General features: G+C 41.3%; 2 protein-coding genes across 2 annotated transcripts in view; both read right to left on the bottom strand.

Moving 5' to 3' along the window:
* Window positions 1–11,237, bottom strand: part of ttn.2 (titin, tandem duplicate 2) — a 254,218-nt gene extending 242,981 nt beyond the window's left edge. The window contains exons 1-6 of the mRNA XM_083996112.1: window positions 11,003–11,237; window positions 4,799–4,902; window positions 4,041–4,244; window positions 2,727–3,014; window positions 1,109–1,191; window positions 338–702 (exon numbers count right to left, since the gene is read on the bottom strand). Of these exons, the coding sequence (XP_083852238.1) occupies window positions 338–702; window positions 1,109–1,191; window positions 2,727–3,014; window positions 4,041–4,244; window positions 4,799–4,889 (1,031 nt within the window). The 5' untranslated portion in view covers window positions 4,890–4,902; window positions 11,003–11,237. The remainder of the gene's footprint in view (window positions 1–337; window positions 703–1,108; window positions 1,192–2,726; window positions 3,015–4,040; window positions 4,245–4,798; window positions 4,903–11,002) is intronic.
* Window positions 11,238–16,303: 5,066 nt separating this feature from the next.
* Window positions 16,304–23,833, bottom strand: part of ccdc141 (coiled-coil domain containing 141) — a gene marked incomplete at its 3' end in the record, with an annotated part of 48,740 nt that continues 41,210 nt past the window's right edge. The window contains exons 21-25 of the mRNA XM_083996111.1: window positions 23,488–23,645; window positions 22,106–22,334; window positions 21,027–21,361; window positions 18,814–20,325; window positions 16,304–16,592 (exon numbers count right to left, since the gene is read on the bottom strand). Of these exons, the coding sequence (XP_083852237.1) occupies window positions 16,304–16,592; window positions 18,814–20,325; window positions 21,027–21,361; window positions 22,106–22,334; window positions 23,488–23,645 (2,523 nt within the window). The remainder of the gene's footprint in view (window positions 16,593–18,813; window positions 20,326–21,026; window positions 21,362–22,105; window positions 22,335–23,487; window positions 23,646–23,833) is intronic.

Raw genomic sequence — 23,833 nt, 5'->3', positions numbered from 1 at the left:
TTCCACAAATGGCAAATAAACTGACTCTGACTCTGACTCTGACTCATCCGGTCGAGTTGCAGAACATGGGGAAAACCTAAACATTTATAGTTGAGGGAAGGTCCACTTCTGGGGTGTGATTAAGAGGTCTAATCAACACAATTTAAAATACAAATGGGTTTGAGTATATCATGAGAAAGTGAGAGGTTGGGTGTCTCCGAAACTTAAAATGCAATTACAAGGTTTAGACATTAAAATACACAAATGGGTAACAAACAAAAGAAGATCTGATACCTTGGAGGGACGTCACAAGTGATTAAAACAAAGGAATATTCAAATTTATCATTACAAGTCCTACCTGACAGGTGTGGGGGTGGGACCTTTCACGTGTCTGACGGGCGAAGGTGACTGCTGGCGCCCTCCTGACACCTTGGAAACGAAGGACGGCGGGGACCTGGAGGTCGGTTTGGGGGGAACCCGCGGGGGGGTTTTGTGAGCCAGGTGTTGAGTCATCATTCCTGCTTGTTGGTGTTGAGTCATCATTCCTGCTTGTTGGTGTTGAGTCATCATTCCTGCTTGGTGTTGAGTCATCATTCCTCCTTGGTGTTGAGTCATCATTCCTCCTTGGTGTTGAGTCATCATTCCTGCTTGGTGTTGAGTCATCATTCCTCCTTCTACGTGCATCTCCATCATGGAGGAGGCCTGGAAACTGGCCTCCATTTTCTGGGAGTGGGGAGGAGCATGAATTATTAATTTCTTTATCTTTGAACAGAAAAAACAAAAATCTTCGCACATCTATTTCTTTGGCAGGTGCGTCGCAGGGTGACAATTAAGTCCAAATTAGAAAAAGAAGAGTTCCCGCACACATGGCCAACTTGCAGAATTTATTGTATTGCAACGTTTCGGTGCTACACCTTTTTCAAGCAAAAGATTTTAATATTTTTTTGCTTGAAAAAGGTCTAGCACCGAAACGTTGCAATACAATAAATTCTGCAAGTTGGCCATGTGTGCAGGAACTCTTCTTTTTCTTTGAACAGTAATTTTAATACAAACAGACAAGTCGTCTCCAGGTTCTCCAGACCTGCAGGAACCTTGGATCGGGTTCCCTCAGTGTGTTCATTCATCTCACCTTCTGCACTGTGGTCTGAGAAGTCGCCATCTGGGACGTGGACACGACTGTCTTGGTTTTCTTCATGGGGACAACTTCCACACCTGCACAGGTACACAGGACACTCAGTCACCTGAGATCTTTATCACATCTGTTAATTAACAGTCGTTTACACGCTAAAAACTCCTGGGTTATTTCTTTAATCCAATTTCTGGGTTACTTGTGTTAAAATGATGGGTTACTTTTCAGAGAGTAATCCATTTTCTGGGTTTTAGAGCTAATATTCTAACTAGGGCTGTCAGAGTTAACGCGTTAATCGCGATTAGATTAATTAAAAAAATTAACGCGATTAAATTTTTTAATCGCGGTTAATCGCGGCCCATTTTGTCCTCTGTCTGCTGGACCTCAGGACTGGAGTGTGGGACCTCCAGTCCAGTAGGTGGTGGTAAGGCACCTTCAAGTTGGTTGCTACACAAATATACACAGTCTAACATATATCCACAGCTCCATCCATTGATTTTTGACGGCTTTTTTGTAAACAAATGCACATGGCCATGTATTGGTTTTTTTGACGGCATCTGTTGTCAACAAATGCACGTGGCGATGTATTGATTTTTTGACGGCTTCGGTTGTCAACGAACGCACATGGCCAGGCAGAGGCGTAGCAAAGTAACGGGCAATTTCCACTGGATGCAATTCGTTTCAATTCTGTGTGTGTTTCATGCATCATGTGTTAGGATTAGGTAGGCCTGCTAGGTCTGGTCTAAAAGTTGTTTGTCTAGAGATTATAACACTTTGGAGTGTTGAAAGTCCAAAGCGCCATATATAACATTTTTAATAGAGATTAATCGCGAGTTAACTATGGAAAAAATGCGATTAATCGCGATTAGAAAAATTAATCGTTTGACAGCCCTAATTCTAACCCAATTCTTGGGTTGTTTGGGTTATATACCATTTATGGGTTATTTTTCAAACCCATTTTCTGGGTTACACACTAAAAACTCTTGGGTTATTTCTTCAACCCAATTTCTGGGTTGCTTGGGTTGGGTTAAAATTTTGACTTATTTTTCAAAGAATAACCAATTTTCTGGGTTATAAACACATTTATAATATGAACAATCACCCGTACATAGTTTGCCTGCCTTTTGTTTTACTTTTCACAACATTGTAGTCAATATAACCTAACCGGTAACACTTTACTTGAATAGGTATTCATAAGATTGACATGTAACTGTCATAACCATGACATAACAGCTGTCATAACCATCAATGAATACTTATGACAGCTGTCGTTAAGTGTCATTCGGTAAGTTATGTCACTTTTAATGCAAAGTTGACATTGTTTGAGATGTTTTTGTTCTGACAACTTGACATAAAGACAATTTCAACTGTCATAGCAGACCTAATTGCCAAACTTTAAAAATTATGTCAAGTTCTCATAACAAGGACATCTCAAATAATGTCAACTTTGTATCAAAAGTGAAATAACCGAATTACACAACGACAGCTGTCATAAGTATTCATTGATGTTTATGACAGTTACATGTCAATCTTATGAATACCTATTCAAGTAAAGTGTTTGGGTCAAGTAGGGCCAAGGAGTTTTTGTGTGTATCTAACGAACATCTGAGCGTCTCACCCTGAACCAGCAGCTCGGCGGTAGAGGTGGCTCGTCCACTGCTGTTGGTGGCGGTCACGGAGTATGTCCCAGAATCCTCTGGGAAGGCCTCGGCGATCAGCAGACTGTACAGGTCTCCCTCCTGGAGGATCCTGAAGTCGGCCGAGCTCTGGATCTCGGCTCCCTCTCTGTAGAACTGGACCACAGGTGCAGGGATACCTGCGACTCTGACGTCCAGCCTCACCTGGCTGCCCTGTCTCACTGTGGAGCTCTGCAGTCTCTGTAGGAAGTTTGGAGGCGCCGTCTCCGCTGCACACGGACAGGTGAGGACAGGTGAGTTAGACTCAAAGGACAGGTGAGTTATAACCCAGCACTCCCACCTGTACTAAGAGATGGTCTCACTAAGAGGTGGCACAGCATGGGGATTAAAACATTTGGCGACCTCTATGATAATAATATACTCAAATCCTTTGAACAATTAAAAGAGTCCTTCAACCTTCCTGCTGCACATTTCTTTAAGTATCTGCCGGTCAGGCACTTTATTTGCTCTCAACAGGGTGGGCATCCAACCCCCCTAGAATCTCCTGTAACTGATAACATTCTGAAGGGCATTCAACACTCTAAGGGCATGGTGTCCGTGATATAAAGCAGAATACTGGATCTCCTGACAAATAAAACTCTGAAATCTAGGGCTAAATGGGAGCAAGATCTTGGTTTCACCTTTAAAGACTGTGATTGGGAGGCGCTGTGTAGCTCAGCTCAAACGTTTTCGTATAATAGCCGTCATAGGCTTCTACAGATTAATCTCATTCCTAGAATTTATTTCACACCAGAGAGACTCCATAAAATGAACGGTACTATTTCTGAACTTTGTCCTAGGTGTAAGGTCGCAACAGGAAGTCTTATTCATATGTTTTGGGACTGTGTAAATTTGAAACAATTTTGGGATCATATTCTGGATGCACTCAAGGGCATCACAGGGATTGAGATTCCTCACTCACCAAGATTGATTTTGCTAGGGGATTTATCTGTTTTACCCGCTAACAAGATAAGGAAAACACATTGTATTAGGCTATCCCTAATTGCTGGAAATAAATGTATTGCCATACTGTGGAAAAGTGAAAACCCACCCACTGTCTCAATGTGGCTTAAGAAAGTTGCATCATACATGGCCTCTGAAAAAATTATGTTCAATGTGAAAAAGAAACCCCATCTTTTTGAAAAATGCTGGAATGACTTTAAAACATATCTTGATAACTTCTCACAATTAACTGGTTGCTGTCAATGGTGTAGCGGTAGTTGTTGGCTGTTGTACGAGTCTACCTGAGGCCTCACCTGTAACTAGGAGCTCGGCGGTGCTTGTGGCTTGTCCAGCGCCATTGGTGGCTCTGACAGAAAATCTTCCGCTGTGTGCGGCGGTCACAGCGGGGATCCTCAGAACAGCGCGGCCGTCGCTGAACGAGATCTGAACGCCGGGCAAAGCGGCGGCGGAAAGGACCTGGCCATCACGGAACCAGCTCACCTCAGGAACTGGAGAACCTGCAGTGGAGAACCACACAACCCAGAGATCCTCACTGACTGGCTCAGATTACACTGCAAAAACTCAAAATCTTTCCAACAATATTTGTTTTATTTCTAGTCAAAATGTCTCATTTCTAGTCAAAACTAATCTCATTATACTTAAACTAAGACTCATCACATTAAAAAGCTTGTTTTTTAAGACACTTTGTACTACTTTCAAGCAAATTTAACTTAAAATCTGATAGTGGAGCAAGTTTTTCTTCCTTATTACAAACACAAAAACCCTGCTTTCACTGGCAGATTTTTCTACTTATTTCAAGTGAATATTTGTTTGAAACAAGTGAAAACTGTCAACAAGTTAATATTTAGGTGATGAGTCTTATTTTTAGTGGAAAGAGATTAGTTTTGACTAGAAATTAGACATTTTGACAAGAAATAAGACAAACATTCTTGGAAAGATTTTGAGTTTTTGCTGTGTAGATTAGTGTAGAGTCACCAACATGCAATCTGAACACAACACCTTATTGTGGAAATCTGTCAGACAGGAAGTGAGTGGACAGGAAGTTCCTTACCACTAACTTGAGCCTCGAACGTCGCAGCACTACCCTCAAGTGCTACGACGCTCTGCAGCGGCTGTGTGAACGTTGGCGCCTGTGTTGACATGATGGTCGGCACCCTGCAGAGACAAATAAGACAAATAAGACAAATGACATCACATGATATAAACACACTTTAGATTTGTCTCCATGAGGAGGAAGCTGATTGGTCCAAACTCTGGAGCAGGACAAGTCCAAACGCCTTCAGAAACCAGTCGAACCAGATCTGGTTCCGTCACCAAGACAGACGAACAAAGCTCAAAAATGAAAACTATTCATGGGTTTTATTTTGAAAAACTGGGCAGCCACTTTTTGGAAATTTCATGTAATGCCCGTTCAATCGCTCTTTAGCCACGTCTGTCTTTTATCACAGACACTGTTCTTCTGATAAGTTAAGATATGTTCAGTCAAATTTTTCTTATAAGCAATGGTGCTAATGGAGATCCAATAAATAAACAAATAAACAAAAAATTAAAGTGCATTATCAGGCAGTATCTGTTATAAGGTGCTATTTTCAAAGTGCATGGAGTAAAGTGCCTTCTGTTGTAAATAAAAAATAACAATAAAACTACCCTTAATGTTCACAGAGCTGCTTTTTACTGAACCATGTTTTTACGGTAACTGTTTTCTTGCATGTTGTGCTTTCTCTTATGACCGGCGGTAGCGTGTTCCATGATGAACGACCATAAATCGATAAAACTTTCTATGCAAATGCTGTTTTCCTGAGCTGGACCTCACAGTCGCCCCCGGAGGCCGACCCAGACACAAATCCACTCAACACAACGATCCACATGGATATAAAAACCTCAGCTGACACCCGACCTGGCCTGCTGACAGCCAGACCCCCGCTGTGATGAAGTCCTGGTCCTGGGTCTGACTCTGACCCCCCCTCAGGGTCTATATTTATATTTAGCAGCCGTGTCCCTGAGGGGGGTCCGGGCTCCGCGGGGTCTGGCTGATAAAACCACCAGCTGATCCAGTGCAGAGCTCACGGCGGATTAAAACACCTGTTTAACAGCAGAGGAACTGGGCTCAGGTTTCAGACATTGTCCAAGTTCAGGTCTTAAAGAGGATTGTTGAAAATTAACTGGTGACATTTTAATAAAACATTACCATCAACAAAACGCTGAGATTGAACGGATCAGGTTTTAAAAACAAACAAATAAATAAATAAATGTGAGCATCTGGCTCAGACTTTCAGAATAAAAAGCCACCACACACACACACTGCAAAAACTCAAAATCTTTCCAATTTTAGTCAAAACTAAACTCTTTCCACTTTAAATAAGACTCATCACCTAAAAATTAACTTGTTTTTAGATCATTTTCACTTGTTTCAAACTAATTTTCACTTGAAATAAGTAGAAAAATCTGCCAGTGAAAGCAAGTTTTTTATGCTTGTAATAAGAAAGAAAAACTTGCTCCACAGTCAGATTTTTCTACTTATTTAAAGTGGAAAATTTGCTTGAAAAAAGTAAAAAAAAGTGTCTAAAAACAAGCTACTTTTTAATGTGATGAGTCTTATTTTAAGTAGAATTAGATTTATTTTGACTAGAAATGACACTTTGACTAGAAATAAGACAAATATTCTCGGTAAGATTTTGAATTTTTGCAGTGCAGCAGCAGGTTTCCTCTGCTGAAGTGTCCTCGAGCAACACTCACTTGAAGTAATGTGTGGCCAATCACCATGAAGTAAACCTCACATTTTAACACATCACTGTGACTCACTAACAATAAACACAATGGGCACAACACACACATTATAAACATGATGTCACTGAGTCAGAGCTGCTGTCAGATAAAGAGATTCAGTTCATTATCGTCACAAAAGCAGAAGATCCAACAACAGAACGTCCACTAACAGATAAAACCACCAGATCAGATTAAATAACCTCATTAGATATAATCTGATTGATGATCTGTAATCAAAGATCTCAGCAACATCAATACTCAAATTATTTTTTACAAACGTTTGTTTCCTGAGTCGTCCATAAAAATTAAAAACATCCATCAATCTCACAAAATTCAGGAACGTGAACTAAATAATTGGCTCCGCCCCTTTAATTAGTCTAACAATCTAATTGGTTCATCACTGGTTGTCACTAATCCAAACAAACAAACAATCAATCAATCAATCAAAAACCAGTGAGTTTCAGCATCTTAGATCAATTGATTCATTAATCAGTAGTTTTTTTTATTATATTTCATTAAACGTTTTCCTGCTTTAAACCGAACAGAAACTCGTCAACAACACAAACTGATCCCAGGTCGACGACGTCACTGCAGAGGTTCAGAGACTGGACGACACGACACGACACGGTCACAACAACACAAACACACAAGTCCAACTACACAGTGTAATGACCTCAGAGGTTGAAGGTCGTCCTGATGGTTTTGATGTTTGTGGTCCAGGTTTAATCTGATTTACTCTGGTTTGAGTGCTTTCTCCTGATTGGTTCCTTATTGGTCCAATCTGGACATGTGACTCCAGTTGGGCCCTGACTCACCACACCTGGTCTACATCCACCTGGACCTGGACCTGAATGCCCTCACTGCAAAAACTCAAAATCTTTTTAAGAATATTTGTCTTATTTCTTTTAAAAATGTCTCATTTCTAGTCAAAACTAATCTCTTTCCACTTTAAATAAGACTCATCACCTAAAAATTAACTTGTTTTTAGACAGTTTCCACTTATTATGGTTTCAAATACATTTTCAGTTGAAATAAGTAGAAAAATCTGCCAGTGAAAGCAAGTTTTTTGTGCTTGTAATAAGAAAGAAAAACTTGCTCCACTGTCAGATTTTTCTACTTATTTTTAAGTGGAACATTTGCTTGAAAAAAGTAAAAAGTGTCTAAAACCAAGCTACTTTTTAATGTGATGAGTCTTATTTTAAGTAGAATTAGATTTATTTTGACTAGAAATAAGACAAATATTCTTGGTAAGATTTTGAATTGTTGCAGTGTGGACCTGGACCTGAATGCCCTGCAGCAGCTTCATGAACTCAGACATGATAAATATGAATGAATAAATAAATTCAGTTCAGTTTCAATGTAAAATCCAGTTTAAAAAAAAATCTTGTCCTAGTTTTTATTGATCTTTTACTGTTGTTTCAAGTTTATTTTACATTCTTCCTGTCAATTTGAACCAAATAATGCAATTAATCTATTAATAAATTCATCAATTATCAGACATGTTACATTAGAACTCAACAACGTTATTATTATTTTTTTAAGTAGAAATGCTGTATGGTCATTTTAACTGAAGAGAATGAAATAACTTTACTGAAAATTTTACTTTAAAAATCCTTGATTCATTTACTCATTAACACCAAAAGGTGAATCCCTGAATTTTACTTTTGTAAATGTTTTCCAGATTTAAAATAGTTTCTCCATATTGTGTCCATTTAAAAACACATTAAAAACAAACCCTTGACATCGATATGACCACATACTGATCATTCACAGATCTGTCGATAATTCCAATGATTGATGAGTTCCGTGTCAGTAAAGAGATTATGGGCTGTGAGTGGAGTCGGGTTTCGGTGAATCCCTGAACCCGACACAGAGCAGATCTGGTGTCGGCTAAATTCATCCGGTGACTCCATCGCGTGCTCACGGAGTGACTGGATGAGACACGTCCCGTCACCGTGGAGACGGATCGGGGTTAAAGAGGAAAAGGTAATTTATTCTACTTCCTGTTTCATTGTCACCAGAGAGAAACACCGAACGTTTCATCAAGGTTTCAACGTCAAAACGCTGCTCACACATCAACACAACAGTGGTAATAAAACAGAATAAACACAACTACACTATAAAAACACCAGTGTAAAACAGAAATCTTTGTTTTATTATCTGGTGATAATGGCAGGCTGGCAGGCTTTTTTTTCTCCTTTAACTCGTCTGTTTCTCATGTTGTTTTTGCTTTTATGTTCTTTTTCTGTTGGTTTGTAAAGTTCTTTTATTTTGAAAACTCATCAGCTCCTTTAACGGTAGCCTAGCTATATTTGTGTTGTTGTCTTGGAAACGGATGGAAAATAAAAAGTTCTGCACTTTTTGTTTTTCGTTGTATTTCAACAACATTTATTTATTTAAGTCATTCAGCCGTGAGTTTTGGACTTTTTTAAACGTTTGAAGCTTCAGAGGTCATTCTGCTTCCACCACCTCCTAACACAGAGAACGTAACTTCTAAATTAAAATCCTACATAGTTCATGTGTTAAACCTTCGTAACAACTGTTCTGTGAACGCTCTCTCTGTGTTGCTTCAGACTGAGAAGTGAACATGTGTCTGTCAACTGTCTCACACCTTTGAACTCACTGTGCTCTTATTTCAACTCTCACACAACAAACAGCTCTGAAACAACAAGTCTCCACACAAACACTGATCTGGAAACAGCTTCCTCCTTCAAAATAAAGTTACAAATTGGAAACTTTCCATGGGATTTGTGGGAAATTATGGGAATTATTGGGAATTAACTGGAAATTGGGGGTCATTTAAACAAACTGTATCATATCCAAACATAAATGTAAATATTTTGTTTTGTCGTAAGCAGACATCCATGATAATACGATCAAAAAGCATGACATTTCAACAGATTTATTTGTGGGTAGAACTTTATCAACTTTTAATTCTTGTACTCAAACTCTTACCAAGAACATTTGTCTTATTTCTAGTCGAAACAAATCTAATTCTACTTAAAATAAGACTCATCACATTAGAAGTAGCTTTTTTTTAGACACTTTTTACTTCTTTCAAGCTGATTTTCACTTGAAATAGGTAGAAAAATCTGCCAGTGAAAGTACGTTTTTTGTGTTTGTAATAAGAAAGAAAAACTTGCTCCACTGGCAGATTTTTCTACCTATTTCAAGTGAAAATCAGCTTGAAAGAAGTAAAAAGTGTCTAAAAAAGAGCTACTTCTAATGTGATGAGTCTTATTTTAAGTAGAATGAGATTTGTTTCGACTAGAAATAAGACAAATATTCTTGGTAAGAGTTTGAGTTTTTGCAGTGTAGGCTATATATTCCTGTTAATTCCCATGGAAAGTTTCCAACTTTGAAAATTCACGGAATTTTGCAACCCTACTCACACACACACACACACACACACACACACACACACACACACACACACACACACACACTCTCTCTCTCTCTCTCTCTCTCTGCACTCTCCTTTTTTAAATCTGAGCCTTAACGACACACCAGCAGCTGTTCACACTCCTCCGCAATAAAAGCCCCACTGAGGTGTCCCTGCTCCGTCAGACACTTCCCCACAGAGCAGGAGGGGGCAGGTGGGGCAGGTGGGGGTATGTGGGGGTACACTGCAAAAATTCAAAATCTTACCAAGAATATTTGTCTTATTTCTAGTCAAAATGTCATTTCTAGTCAAAACAAATCTAATTATACTTAAAACAAGACTCATCACATTTAAAAACTAGCTTGTTTTTAGACACTTTTTACTTTTTTTAAGCAAATGTTCCACTTTAAATAAGTAGAAAAATCTGACAGTGGAGCAAGTTTTTCTTTCTTATTACAAGCATAAGAAACTTGCTTTCACTGGCAGATTTTGAAAACTGTCTAAAAACAAGGTGATGAGTCTTATTTTAAGTGGGAAGAGATTAGTTTAGACTAAAATTGAGACATTTTGACAAGAAAGAAGACAAATATTCTTGGTTTTTGCAGTGTGAGGTGTCCCTGCTCCGTCAGACACTTCCCCACAGAGCAGGAGGGGGTATGTGGGGGTAGTTGGGGGTAGATGGGGGGGGGGGTTATCTAAGACAGGACACCAAGCTCTATAAATAACTGCCCACCCCCCCCCCCCCCCCCCCCCCACCCCCCACCACACCTTCCTGTGATTGACAGCCACCATGTGCACATAGCTGGAGCAGCAACTGATAGCCCCCGCTGCTGATTCCCTTAAAAAGCCATCGCCGCCCAGCTGAGTCCACTGTGATGCTCTCAGCTGCTATTCTGGGATGTCCCATTATAACCTTCACCACGGAAACCAGCAGAATATCACAGAGCGCTTAGCTACTTCACTTTATGAAAAGTTGAGTAAAAAAAAGTGAGTGAAGGGCGGAGCCAGGTGTGTGTGTGTGTGTGTGTGTGTGTGTTTCAGTCAGTCAGTCAGCTGCAGCTCGTCAATCACATCCCTCTGGAAGGAAAACTTTAAAAAGACACTTACTTGTGAGCACAAGGATGCCTGGGAATGCCCAGAGAAGGGCGGACTGCAAAAAGATCAGAAACTCTTTATCCAGAAAATTCCAAAATCAAAATCCGAAAAAAGGGAAAGAAACAGCTTGAGCCTCGAAGGGAACCCCACACACAAAAACAAAACTACACTACGCCGTGTAGTTTTGTTTTTCCTCCAGACAGCAGCAGTCCCTCCAGCCGAGGCGTCCAGGCCGGGAACGCTGACTCTGCTCAGAGCGGAGAGCCGGGCAGCGGGGGGCTTTATACCGCTGTGACATCACAGGGCTCGGCCCGCGCCATTGGTCAGCCCCCCAACCCCCCCATGGTGCTGCAGGGAATCATGGGAAGGCCAAGGAGCCATTTTATGCAAGTTGTCACACCTGTCAGATGGTTTACCTAAGAGACAGAGACAGACGCTTCCAGATTCACTCAAACATAAACATCCTTTATATTATTATTATTAATATCATTATTATTATTAATCAATCCAACAGTATTGGATATCCACCTGACTAACAGCGCTCCCTCCCTACCCATCTTTAAAAGGAAATTAAAAGAGCATCTGTTCGCCATGGGATTGTCTTAATACTGTTTTTTAACAGTTGCCATTGTAATTCATCTTTTGTTTCATTCTCTCGATTCTTTTGATTCATTTCAATTTATCTCTTGAGCCATTGCTGAATTACTATTTTGGTTATTTTGTTTTCATTTTTTTTTTCTCTCATTAATTCATTTGTTATTTTATTTCGATAAGATACATTTAATTGTACTTATTTATTTTATGGTGAGGTTCTGGATGAGCCCTCCCAGGGTTTCTAACCTCTCTAGCACTGTTTCATTGTAGTTTATCAGCTATTGTATATTTTCTTTCTTCCATGTGATATACTCCTTGTTTGTAATATTTTAAAGTGCAAACAATAAACAAACAAAACAAACAAAAAAACAATGTGACAGTAAACAAACAGCAGAAATAATAAAACAGCAACATAACTCACTTTATCCGTCAATAAAACATTTTTTGTCCTTATGATAGTTTTATTACAAACAATCAGATCAAGTGAGAAAAGAGTAAAGTGATTATAACAATAAAGTCAAGTACTTGTCCTCAGGTTGTCAACACACACGTTCTTTAATCTGCCTCAATAATCAGTGAAATTCATATTCAGAATATCTTGTTGATCATTATCTCATCATTAGAGCAACAACTGTGGATATTTTCCTGCTTCGGCTACAGGTTGTGTAAAATGATAAACTATTATTATGACTTAAGGAGCTGTTTCTTCCTGTCATCAGTTCAGTGGCAAATTAGACTTTTGTGTGAAATCAAAAATGTTTATTGCTCTAAAGACATTTATGTTCCAGTTAAACAGCAACAACTTTTCACTGACTAAATAATGATTAAAAACAATAATGTAAACGAACATGTAGGTCTCATCAGCAGGTTGAGTCCGGTTCCTGTCTGAGGTGAACCATCACGTTCAGACTGTGACACTGAACTTATGAATGTAGTTTCTGTTTCCTACGTGGCTCTCTGGGGCTTTTATTGTGGAGGGGAAACAGGAAGTGGCACTGGAGTTCTGCAGTGCAAAAACTCAAAATCTTTCCAAGAATATTTGTCTTATTTCTTGTCAAAATGTCTCATTTCTAGTCAAAACTAATCTCTTTCCACTTAAAATAAGATTCATCACCTAAAAATTAACTTGTTTCTAGATCATTTTCACTTGTTTCAAACTAATTTTCACTTGAAATAAGTAGAAAAATCTGCCAGTGAAAGCAAGTTTTTTGTGCTTGTAATAAGAAAGAAAAACTTGCTCCACTGTCAGATTATTTTAAGTGAAAATCTGCTTGAAAGAAGTAAAAAGTGTCTAAAAACAAGCTGCTTTTTAATGTGATGAGTCTTATTTTAAGTATAATTAGATTTATTTTGACTAGAAATGACATTTTGACTAAAAATGAGACAAATATTCTTGTTATATTAACCGCCACATAAATATACGTCCTCAACAATAAACAAAACAACTTGAACACTTACAGTCTCATGGACGCACAATCTGAATGAATGAAGGATGAATGGATGAGTGAGTCCCGACTATGACGGCTCCTCCGCTGCTCTCCCTCCGTGATCAGCAGCGATCGATCACTCAGCCAGGTGATCTGATTGGTTCAGAACACCGCGGGTTCACGTGAACACTACATGCGAGCTGAGTGACCTTCTGCACACACGTCGCTGATAAAAATGAGGATTATGGGTAATGTAGTGCTTCTCCGTGATATGACATTGGAAACAAAGCGTGTTTTCTTAAAATAAAGTTGATATTACACCGGGCTTTTGGACTCAGCAGAAGCACTAATGAGTCATGCATGTGACGATGAGGGGCAGTGACCGTTCGTCAGGCTGTTGACGCACTGGGAGTGAGAACGTGTTGTTGATACAGTTGTGATATGAGCGTTTCTTCCCACATCAGGTTTATTACCTCAATACCACTATTCTGCTTTACTCTCTGTATCAATTTGAGGGATGTTGCCTATATTTGGTTAATTTTTTACAGTAAATCATATTTGAAAGGTACAGTTTAGAGGAAATAAATGGTAGAAATGAAATCCAGCTTAATCATATGGGCTAGTCTTGTGTGGTGGCACCTCTGCAGTTTGGTCTTTTGCTATGTTATAATAATAATAACTTTATTTAGGCTATATAGCACCTTTAAAAACACAAGTTTACAGAGTGCTTCACAAAACAACATAAAAGAGACAAGTCACAGATGTTTTGTTGTGCACGGGACATTTCTGGGTGGAGAGTCAGTGTTTTCTCTCCAGCCAGTGACAGAGCTCAGGTGTAGCTCCATGCAGCAGAGTAGGAGAGCTACTGTACTAGCCCTGCTAGCTGTGCCGGATGCTCAACAGCATCCGCGGCTACCACCGCTTCCCAGCTCACTACAACCAGAACCACTACCACGGCCCTGCTCCTAGTTACAGCCGCTGACGGCCGAGTATTGACCATTGACCCGCCGCCTCACTCGGACTGTTTACTTTTCTTGGCGGCTCTGACTACAGCTGCTGCTGCTGCTGCTGCTGTCAGAGGCTACACACGGCTTCCACGATGGTGCATTCAGGTTGCCTCGGAAATGAAATGATCAATTTAACCATGAAATCTACCGATGTAGAAGGCTAGAAGAGATGCATCGCAAATCTAACCATAAATGATGTCCGATGTAGCCTGAATCTACCGGTGCAGTCGCATCGCACACGTTTATATCGGACCACCGATATGAATCTGTGAAGCTTCACATCCCTAGTATCTACCATTAGGCCTACAACATTGTGTACCGAACTTGTGTGAATGTGCTCTATATGTTTTATGTATTTACCTGCCTGCAATGCAAATTTCCCTTTGGGGACAATAAAGTTGAAGTTGAAGTTGAAGTTTTCTTTATTTACCCGTTGAGTCAAGTGATCATAAAACACACACAACAGAAACAATGTGATTCTACTGAAGTCTGGTCTAAACTGTGAACCAATGACCAGCTGACATTTATTGATCAGGTAAAGAAATAAAAACTCATCACTTTAGATCTTTATTAACATCTCTCTCATCTCCAGTCCTCTGTTCATTTGTAAATACCATTAATATGATAAATGACAACGACTCTCCAACAACACAGAATCTATGACTTGTACAGAAGCTCATTTCTACCAACGACAGAAAAAAATATCTTTCATTTCTAATAATAATTTTCATAACTAATAATAATATATAATTTTATTGTAAGAAATTGATTATTATTAAGTCAAAATCTTGACCAAGAGTTATTTGCTATTACAAGATTATATGATGACAGGGAAATTTCACATTTTTGTTTTATTTTATAATTTTTCAAGCAATCTCATGATGTTGCATCTCATCATTGTCAAATAATATTGACTTAATGTCAAAATATGGATTACCTACGATTGTTTTAACCAGACAAGTCTGTTTTAAAATCTAAATAGTTCCACTTATTATTAATATGATTATTATTTGCTATAACCGACACACAGAAAGAAAAATGTACTAATCTCATTATAAACATTATTGTTTGGCCATGTGTATCTTTATTCAAGTTACTTCTTAATTTTCCATTTATGGTTCATGTTTTTTTTTCTGATTTCTTGACAGAAACGAGCTTCAACTGTAAAAATGGTATAGAATGATTGTGTTGTGTCTTTTTTTAACTCAAGTATATTGATCACTCATTAGAATATAACACCATAACAACAGTGACTTCATGACTTTCCACTCTGTTGCTCGGTCTCTAAACTCTCCTTAAAATGTTAAAGTGATGCCTCATGTATTTCTTAAGGTGCGTTCACACCGGGTCTTTTATTTTTTTCGCTGTCGCTTATATCGCTACTGTAATCATTCGTCAGTTTGGCACAATTCAACAGACTCGGACGACACCAGAACTCCAGCTCTCCGTTTACACCGGCACCACCGGGATTACGGCAGCCAATCAGCGTTGAGCGACAAGCGACTGACGACCAGCGAGATGACGTCGACTTGGGATTTCTCATCTCGAGCGATGAGCGAATTTTTGCTCTGTCGCCTGAGCGAATATTCGTTCAATCGCCCGTTTGCATTGACTAAACATGTAAACTCGTCGCCAGCGGAAAAAATAAAAGGCCCGGTGTGAACGCACCTTTACACATTCATATTTTCATTTCATATGTCTCAAATACAGTAAATACAAATATATCATTCCTACACATCATAATAAAGTTGAACACTGCAAGAAGTGAACGACCAGTGAAGGTTTTTACACTTTGCTGCACTTCAGATGAACACTGCAAAAACTCAAAATCTTACCAAGAATATTTGTCTTATGTATAAATATACAAAATACAGAAATATCTTTAGACACATTTTACTTTTTTCAAGTCTATTTTCATTTCAATAAGTAGAAAAATCTGATAGTGGAGCAAGTTTTTCTTTCTTATTACAAACACAAAAAACTTGCTTTCACTGGCAGATTTTTCTACTTATTTCAAGTGAAAATTAGTTTGAAACAAGTGAAAATGATCTGAAAACAAGTTCATTCTTAGGTGATGAGTCTTATTTTAAGTGGAGAGAGATTAGTTTTGACTAGAGATGAGACATTTTGACAAGAAAGAAGACAAATATTGTTGGAAAGATTTTGAGTTTTTGCAGTGAAGTCTACTGAGAAATATAGAAACACAATAAACTCAGAGGTCAGCTACGAGGTTGAGGTCGTGGAGCTGCAGGTCAGAGGTTCAGTTCCTGCAGTGGGCGGGGCCATTAGAGTAGGATCAGGTAGAGCAGCCACAGCAGAACACACAGTGTACCAAACCAGGTGTGCCAGTCTGCACTCAGGGCGTCCAACACTTCGGCCACCAGCCACGTTTCACTGCCGCTGCCTTTACCGGCCGTCCGCCGAGAGTCGTCACGGTTGGAAACACGCGCCTCGTTTTTCCCGCCGTGTGAGCTGGAGTCGGACATCTTTGTGATGAACAGGAAGTGTTTCCCGTCCTCGCAGACCGCCGCTGGGCCCGGGCTGGTGGCTGGTGACACGTCTCCATCTGTAAACCTGGAGCGACCACGATGACAGGAGATCAGACAGCGCTCAGCCTCACTCAGAGCCAGCGGAGGCCTCTGATACAACACTCACTCATACCCCTGAATGCATCACCAGACAGCCCAACACACACAACATCTGTGAGTAGAGACTAGAGCACTGGAAAAGAGAGTACCGACACCACCATTGACTCCCGTGGTAAGGGTTTAAGGGTTTAAGGGTTTGCGCCCCTAGTGGCAGGATATGGGTATTGCAAAAGCGCCCAGAAAACCCATTGACTCCAATGTATGTGTGTTGCCCACTTGCTGGTAAATTGATGAAAACGGCCGTGTTTTTGTTTTTAGGTGTCTTGGTCATATCAAATTATATTTATAATTTGTTTATTACAAAATGTAGATTGAAACATTAATGTAGACAACTGTTTTTTTTTTTTTACTCGCCTATGTGTTAATGTTTATCTGTAAAGGATCCTCAATGATGCTATTAACGTGGGTGATCTATAAATGTCCTTAAATTATTGAAAATACCACACTTGCTCATTCACCAACAATGCAGAGATGTCAGTTCTTGGGCGCTTTTGCAAAACCCATATTCCGCCACCAGGAGGCGCTTCCATTGAACCGATGCGTGTCCTTACTCTCTTTTCCAGTGCTCTAGTAGAGACGTGATTAGCCTGAAGCGGTGTGTCAGTGCTCAGCGTAAGCTTCACTGTGTATGGTTTGTTACAGCGTCACAAACTGGATATAAACACACCGTTAGCAAACTCATGTCATTCATTAACTAAAGTGGAAGTCAGAAAACAAACAACCAGTGTCTTAGAGTAATGAAATGTAATTATCAAACTGTGATATAGTGTTAACACACATTAAAATGTTACATCACCTCTAAGCCTCATGTAGATACGTGTATAAAACTACAGAGGACCAGAACAAGGGGGTTCACAGCAGCTCCATGGTGCTGAAGGTCTGAGCTCAACTGGGCTTTCATGTGATAAAAGTAAAAAACAACATGTAACAGTGTTGACCTGACACATGGCTCCAAGCATTGAATGCAAAAAAGCGACTGGCATAGTTCCCCTTTAAGCTCTATAGCTCTTTAGTGGTGGAAAACCCCTGAGATGTTCAGGTCATAACCCTTCCATCTGAGCTAATATAATTAAACGTATGCAGTTGGTCTACAGGATGGTCAGATGTTGAGGAGTTCATTAATTGTGGCACTATAGCTTGTGCTAATTTAGCATTTTCCACCTCTTGATTGACAGATAAAGGACTTGTGAATCATATCAAGCATTTGTTCCTGAGTCTGACTCAAATTCAAACTCAAATAATTTACTACACAAGGCTGACGTGCTGTACATCCAGGGAAAGTTGCAGGTTGAGCCAGCCACCCTGAGCATTCACCTCCAAGTTTAGAAAGCTGTAGGAGGCCTGTCTTTGCCAAATATAGTCCTTGCTTTGCCAAATATAAAATGGAGCAGGCGAAGGCAAAGTTAAAACGACCTTTCATTTCAGAGTCGTCAGATCATCCTATAAGTTTCACCATGTGGATAAATACGGGACAAACCTGTATTAACGAGGGTCTTTACTGAAACACAGCTAAAGGTCGATTTGGATCAAAATGTAGTTTTACGTCACCGATGCACAGCAGGCAACAAAAAAGCGTCACTTACAGGGACAACGAGGAGTTTCTCCATCGGCAGAACGAAAAATTCTGCAACAATAAAAAAGTCTCATATTAATGTGGATGAATCTACATTACCCACACATATCGTTTTGTCTCTATGGTTATTTTGTTATTATTAGTGATGGCGGAAATGCTGGGCGAGCCGACCAGCGTTTCTTTACTTTCGGTTTCGCGGACGCTGCCCGGCGAGTCATGAGAATAACGCCGCTGAATCGCCGTTTATGGTCGAACTACGACGGTATCTGAACCTCTTTGAACCTCTGACTTTAATTCTTGATGAATGAAAACATGAGTCTGTCTTGGGCCGGTCAAAGAATTTCATGGTGCGCGCGGAGGCTCATAAATGTAGTGTGAAAATGCTTCGCTTTTCCAAAACTCCTCGTTGTCCCTTTAACGAGGGTCTTTACTGATCAAAATGTAGGTTTATGTCACCGATGCACAGCAGGCAACAAAAAAGCGTCACTTAAAAAACAAAACTGGTCTACAACTCTACCAAAGACAGTTATTGAATTAGCTGGTGTTATTGTGGAGCTGGTTGTATGCTACCCACCAGGTGAGTGTGGGCTCGGGGTGTGCCGTCACCTCCACCTCTAGCGTCACCGGAGAGCCCTCCATGATGGTGGCTCTAGAAATGGGCCGGGTGAAGCAGGGAGGGCCGGGTTTAGAGGCTTTTCCCTGGGGAAGAGACTCTTTAGCCTGGGCCTGGGGAGGAGGAGGAGGAGGAGCAGGAGGAGCAGGAAGGGGAGGCCCTTGGATCTGAGGAGTAAGTCTGATCTCCTCACGGATGGCCACGGGCTGACAAATGTCTGGGTCTTGGTCTGGAGTTAGTAGATGAGGTGGAGAGGAAGGGCGTGTGACATGCGTGTTAGCCTGCTGAGCCAAAGCTTGGGTCTGAGCCTCAGGCGGAGGAGGAGGAGGAGGAGCAGCGGGCTTGGCAGAGTTGCTGGGGGTCATGCCAGGGCCATGCACACACTGCTGGGTAAGGGTGGAGGACAAGGACTCATGGAGGGAGTAGACTGTCTGATGACTCTGATGCTTGCTGGATAAACTGATGTTGTTGACAGTGTTTGGCTCTGGAGGACTGGGGTCATTACCCCAACTCTGTGTGGACTTAAAAGTGCTGCCCCCCTGTGGTATGCTGCAACAACTGTCTGAGGCAGAGGACTCGCAGTGGACCGATTGTTGGGTAACAGTCGTGGTTGGGGTAAGGTCGTTCACCGAAGACGATTCCTTTGAGGAAGGAACATCCTGATGAAGGCCACTCCTGGATTCTCCTCGGTTGGTGTCCTGTGGACGGTTGTTGTGGCTTTGAGTGGACTCTTTACCCCACGGGCCCAGATTAATCTGTGTTGAGGTCTTACTCTGTGCTAAGGGGCTTCCATGGGGAGAACTGCTGCTCGCTTGTGTCAGAGTGCAAGAAGTGTTTGAAAGGGCAGATTGGAGGGAAATGGTCTGGTGGGTCACTGTAGTGTTGCTGGTGAGACCGTCCGCCTGAGGGTTGGAGACAGGCGATGTTTCCTCTCCGTCTTTACCAGGGACAGTTCTGTTGTGAGCAAAAGTAGTTCCACATTTTAGGATCTTATTTTTTTCAGGAGGGGTCTTGTGGTCCATGTGTAGGTTGAGGTCTGGACCATTAAAGGGCTGAGGGCAAAAGCTTGACTTGAGAAGGCTGGGGCACTCCCTGATCTCTGCAGGATGGGCAAAGGGATCAGTCTCTGGTAAAGTTTCACTTCTGGATGTAAGATTTGGGGAGGTTTTACCCTGGGCACCTGTTCTCCTCTGAGACTGGTTGTTCTGACTGTTGTGATCATATACAGGCTCAGATTTTGAGGGGGTCTTCTTATCAGGGATGTCATTGTCCTTGTCTGTACTCTCGTGGACTGGGAATGGTCTGGAGGCTATGTTTGGTTTAGGACTGTCCAGAGATGGGTCAGCTGAGAGGGAGATGTTGGCTCTGCTGGTTCCTTGGGTCTTCAGGATGGTGCACACAGTGCTGGTGAGGAGGCTTGGAGCAGGAGCTGCAAACGGACTCTGGACAATCAATGTGGACTCTGATCTGAACCTATCAAACAAACAAAGGAACAAAATCTTAAATCTGGTTACTCTGGGGGATCAGTGGACTGCATGTCATATCGAGTGCTGCATGAAAGTTTGCTTGAAACCCTCCAAACATGGTGCCTGTGATTGTGGCCAAATAATTAATTTTGGACTCATCTGTCCAGAGAATGGACTTCCAGAAGGCGTCTGGTTTGTCCAAGTGATCTCTGGCAAAGTTTAAACAGACAACTTTGTCTGCAGCTCTCTGGAGGTAATGTGTGGGTCGGCCTTTACCTGATTCATTCTTCTTCTGGTGCTTCTTGGTGAAACTTTTGATGGCCGTCCATCTCTAGGGAGAGTTGTGGTGATGCTGAGAGTCCTCAATGTGTAAATGATTTGTCTTACAGATCTTACAAAACCTTTCCTGAGGATGTCTCAGGAAATCACTCAAATCTATTACCTACTTGACTTGACCAACTCAGCTGTGGTTCACTTGCTTTTGCATATACTCTGATTCCATGTTTCTGCTTGCTACTCACACAGTCCCCTCAAACCAAGGATATGGAATTGATAAATATGATGATAAAATAAGAAAATCATGTTAAAAAAAACAGAAAAATCTAAACTACTCAAGGGGTTCACAAACTTTCAAGCAGCACTGTATATCACGCTGTAGCTCGTTACAATGTGGACAGGACTGTTGCTGTTTCCTGAGATAAAACAGACCTGGCGCTGCTGTGGTGAGTGGTGGGGGGAGATGGATCAGCTTCTGTGTGACCGGACTCTCTCTGTACTGCACCAGAGCCCGTACCAGTCCTGCTGTGATCTGACTGGACATGGGACTGTCGGCTGTACTGGTTGATGTGGACGCTGTGGGAACTGAAACAAAAGCCCTCTTCTATGTCCGACTGGAGCATACCGGACTCTGGGGTCTCTGCCAGCGGTGGCAAGGAAATGTCATCAGGTGACACACACTCATATTCGTCATTCGACAACGAGTCCTCTGTCATTGCGTCGTCTTGTTGTAGTTCTGGCTCTGACAGGCCTCCAGCTGATATATCCTGGGTACAAAGGACAGAGTATTAGACTATAAAGGAGTAAGGACGTTTGTACACTAGAACGTTCTTCTGCATCTTTACTTTTATAGCTTTAATTGTTTGATTTATAGAATTTTAATAATATGTGGTGAATTCCCGTTTCAAAGTCAAAGCCAATCAGATGACAGCATGTCCCTAATAAAGCAGCGGCTTGTTGATTTGACTCCTGACTGAGATTATCCTTTGTTGCATGTCCCTTATTCGTTCTCCCTCTTTCCTGTTTATCTCTACTGTCCTATCCGCATTAGGGTGAAATGCCGAGTCCTTTAAGGATGTGATTTAAGGCAATGTTTACACAGAAACCATCTGAACAGAAAACACAAAAATGGCGTTCTCACTTTTTATTCCGCGTTTAGACAAGCGCTTTTGGGGGGAAATCTGCGTGCATACGGTGACACGGTGAACGTTTGTGGAACTTGATGTTGTATGCATGCCAGGCGCCTGCATAGAACCTTCCTTCTAGTTCTCTGTTCAGTAAAACGGTCTACAAGGTGCATTCATACGGGATTAACAGTCTAAAAATCACACTAGGATTATCAGGAAATTGTACATAAAGAGACTTCAGTTTTTCAGTCATCGACAGTTCATAGTGTCTGTAGAGTTCTGTATCATCAGCATAGAGACGGAGTTAAAGCAGTGTTGTTGAAATATGTAACACAGTAGAGAAACTGATCGTTAGGAATACCACATATGCTACATAACCTCTACCTGCTGTCCTGTTGCCTGCGTCTCCCTCTTCTGAATCTCCCTCTGGATGTCGGACGACATCAGGCCAATCACAGCAGCAGGAGGCGTGGCCTGAGGCTCGGTGGAGACGGACTGCAGGTGGCTGTGGATGGCGTGGATCTGTCTGTTGGGCTCCACCACTGAGCAGGAGAGGCTGAATGTGTGGCTGGAGCAGTAAGAGGAGCTCTCACTGTTTGACTGCTGTCTGTGGCTGGAGGAGATTTTGGATTAAAATCATGTTTCCAGGGAATAAGGTTCAGATTTCTCTAAGTATCTGAACGTCTGTCACATGGACTGTTGTATGATTTACTCAACATTACCATTGTCCCCAGAGGATGAATCAAAGTTTTGTCTAGCGCCACCATGAGGAACTGTTTGGTTCAAATAATGAATCTTAAAGGAGACATATTATGGAAATATTACTCTCTGAAGGCTCGTTAACATTTATCTGGGTGATTGTCTTCAGGCCCCAAAATGTGAGAATCAACAATAACTCAGTGATGTTCAGACTCCTGAGGTTGAAATCCATGTGGTTTTACCAGCTGTTCCCTCAGGTGTCTGACAATAATGTAATTAGGTTTCTAATTAGCATAATCCCACCCCTACCTGTGAGTACAGGTACCTGTAGAGGGGGCGGGGCCTGGTGAACAGTGGCTCATTTGCATTTAAAGGGACAGACACTGAAACCAGAGAGAGCTGTGATCCTTGGGGGATTTGGACTCAAGCATATCACAAACATGACCTTAAGAACCTGGGAACTATTTTAATTGGTGGAAAAGGGGCAGATTATGTCTCCTTTAAAGGGACAACGAGGAGTTTTGGAAAAGTGAAGTGTTTTCACACTACATTTATGAGCCTCCGCACCGTGAAATTCTTTGACCGGCGCAAGACAGACTCATGTTTCCATTCATCAAGAATTAAAGTCAGAGGTTGGAAGACGATCACATACCGTCGTAGTTCCCACCATAAACGGCGATTTGGCGGCGTTATTCTCATGACTCACCACAAAACCGAAAGTAAAGAAACGCTGGTCGGCTCGCCCAGCATTTCCACCACCACTAATAATAACAAAATAACCATAGAGACAAAACGATATATTTATTGAAAATTGACCCATTAACAAGTGGTAACGTAGATTCATCCACATTAATATGATACTTTTTTATTATCGCAGAATTTTTTGTTCTGCCGATGGAGAAACTCCTCGTTGTCCCTTTAAGAACCTGGGAACTGTTGTAATTTGTGGAAAAGGGGCAGTTTATGTCTCCTTGAAGGTTTTTAAGGTCATGATTGATGGTAGTTGTTTCTCCAGCTGGTGTTCATCCTCTGGGGAGCAGGAGGACCAGCACCTTCACCCAGTGTACCTGTTCTCCGAGCTGGCCCCCGGTCTGTCGGCCTCCTGACTCCGGCTCTTCTGCAGCGGAGGTTTCCCATGGACCACAGCCTGCCTCTTCACGGGAACCTCCTTCCCATCATGCTCGGCGGTCAGCTCGGGGGTGTGGCCTGTCTCCTTCAGCTCGCACTGGAAGCACGAGACAGATTTTTTAGTTTAGTAACTTAACTCATTGAGTGCCGCGCTCCTTTCCAAAGTTTTAATCAAGTGTACCGGCAATTTAGACGATTTTTGACGATTTTTATAGAGCCACAGTGTATTCTATATTATTGCCACCAACACATACTGTGGCTCATTTGAAAGGTGAAACTTTCTGC

The sequence above is a fragment of the Trachurus trachurus genome (genome assembly GCF_905171665.1).
Source record: "Trachurus trachurus genome assembly, chromosome: 21".
NCBI classification, from domain to species: domain Eukaryota; kingdom Metazoa; phylum Chordata; class Actinopteri; order Carangiformes; family Carangidae; genus Trachurus; species Trachurus trachurus.
The sequence above is the reverse complement of the archived record's forward strand: the minus strand, read 5'-3'. Positions and strand labels throughout refer to the sequence as shown.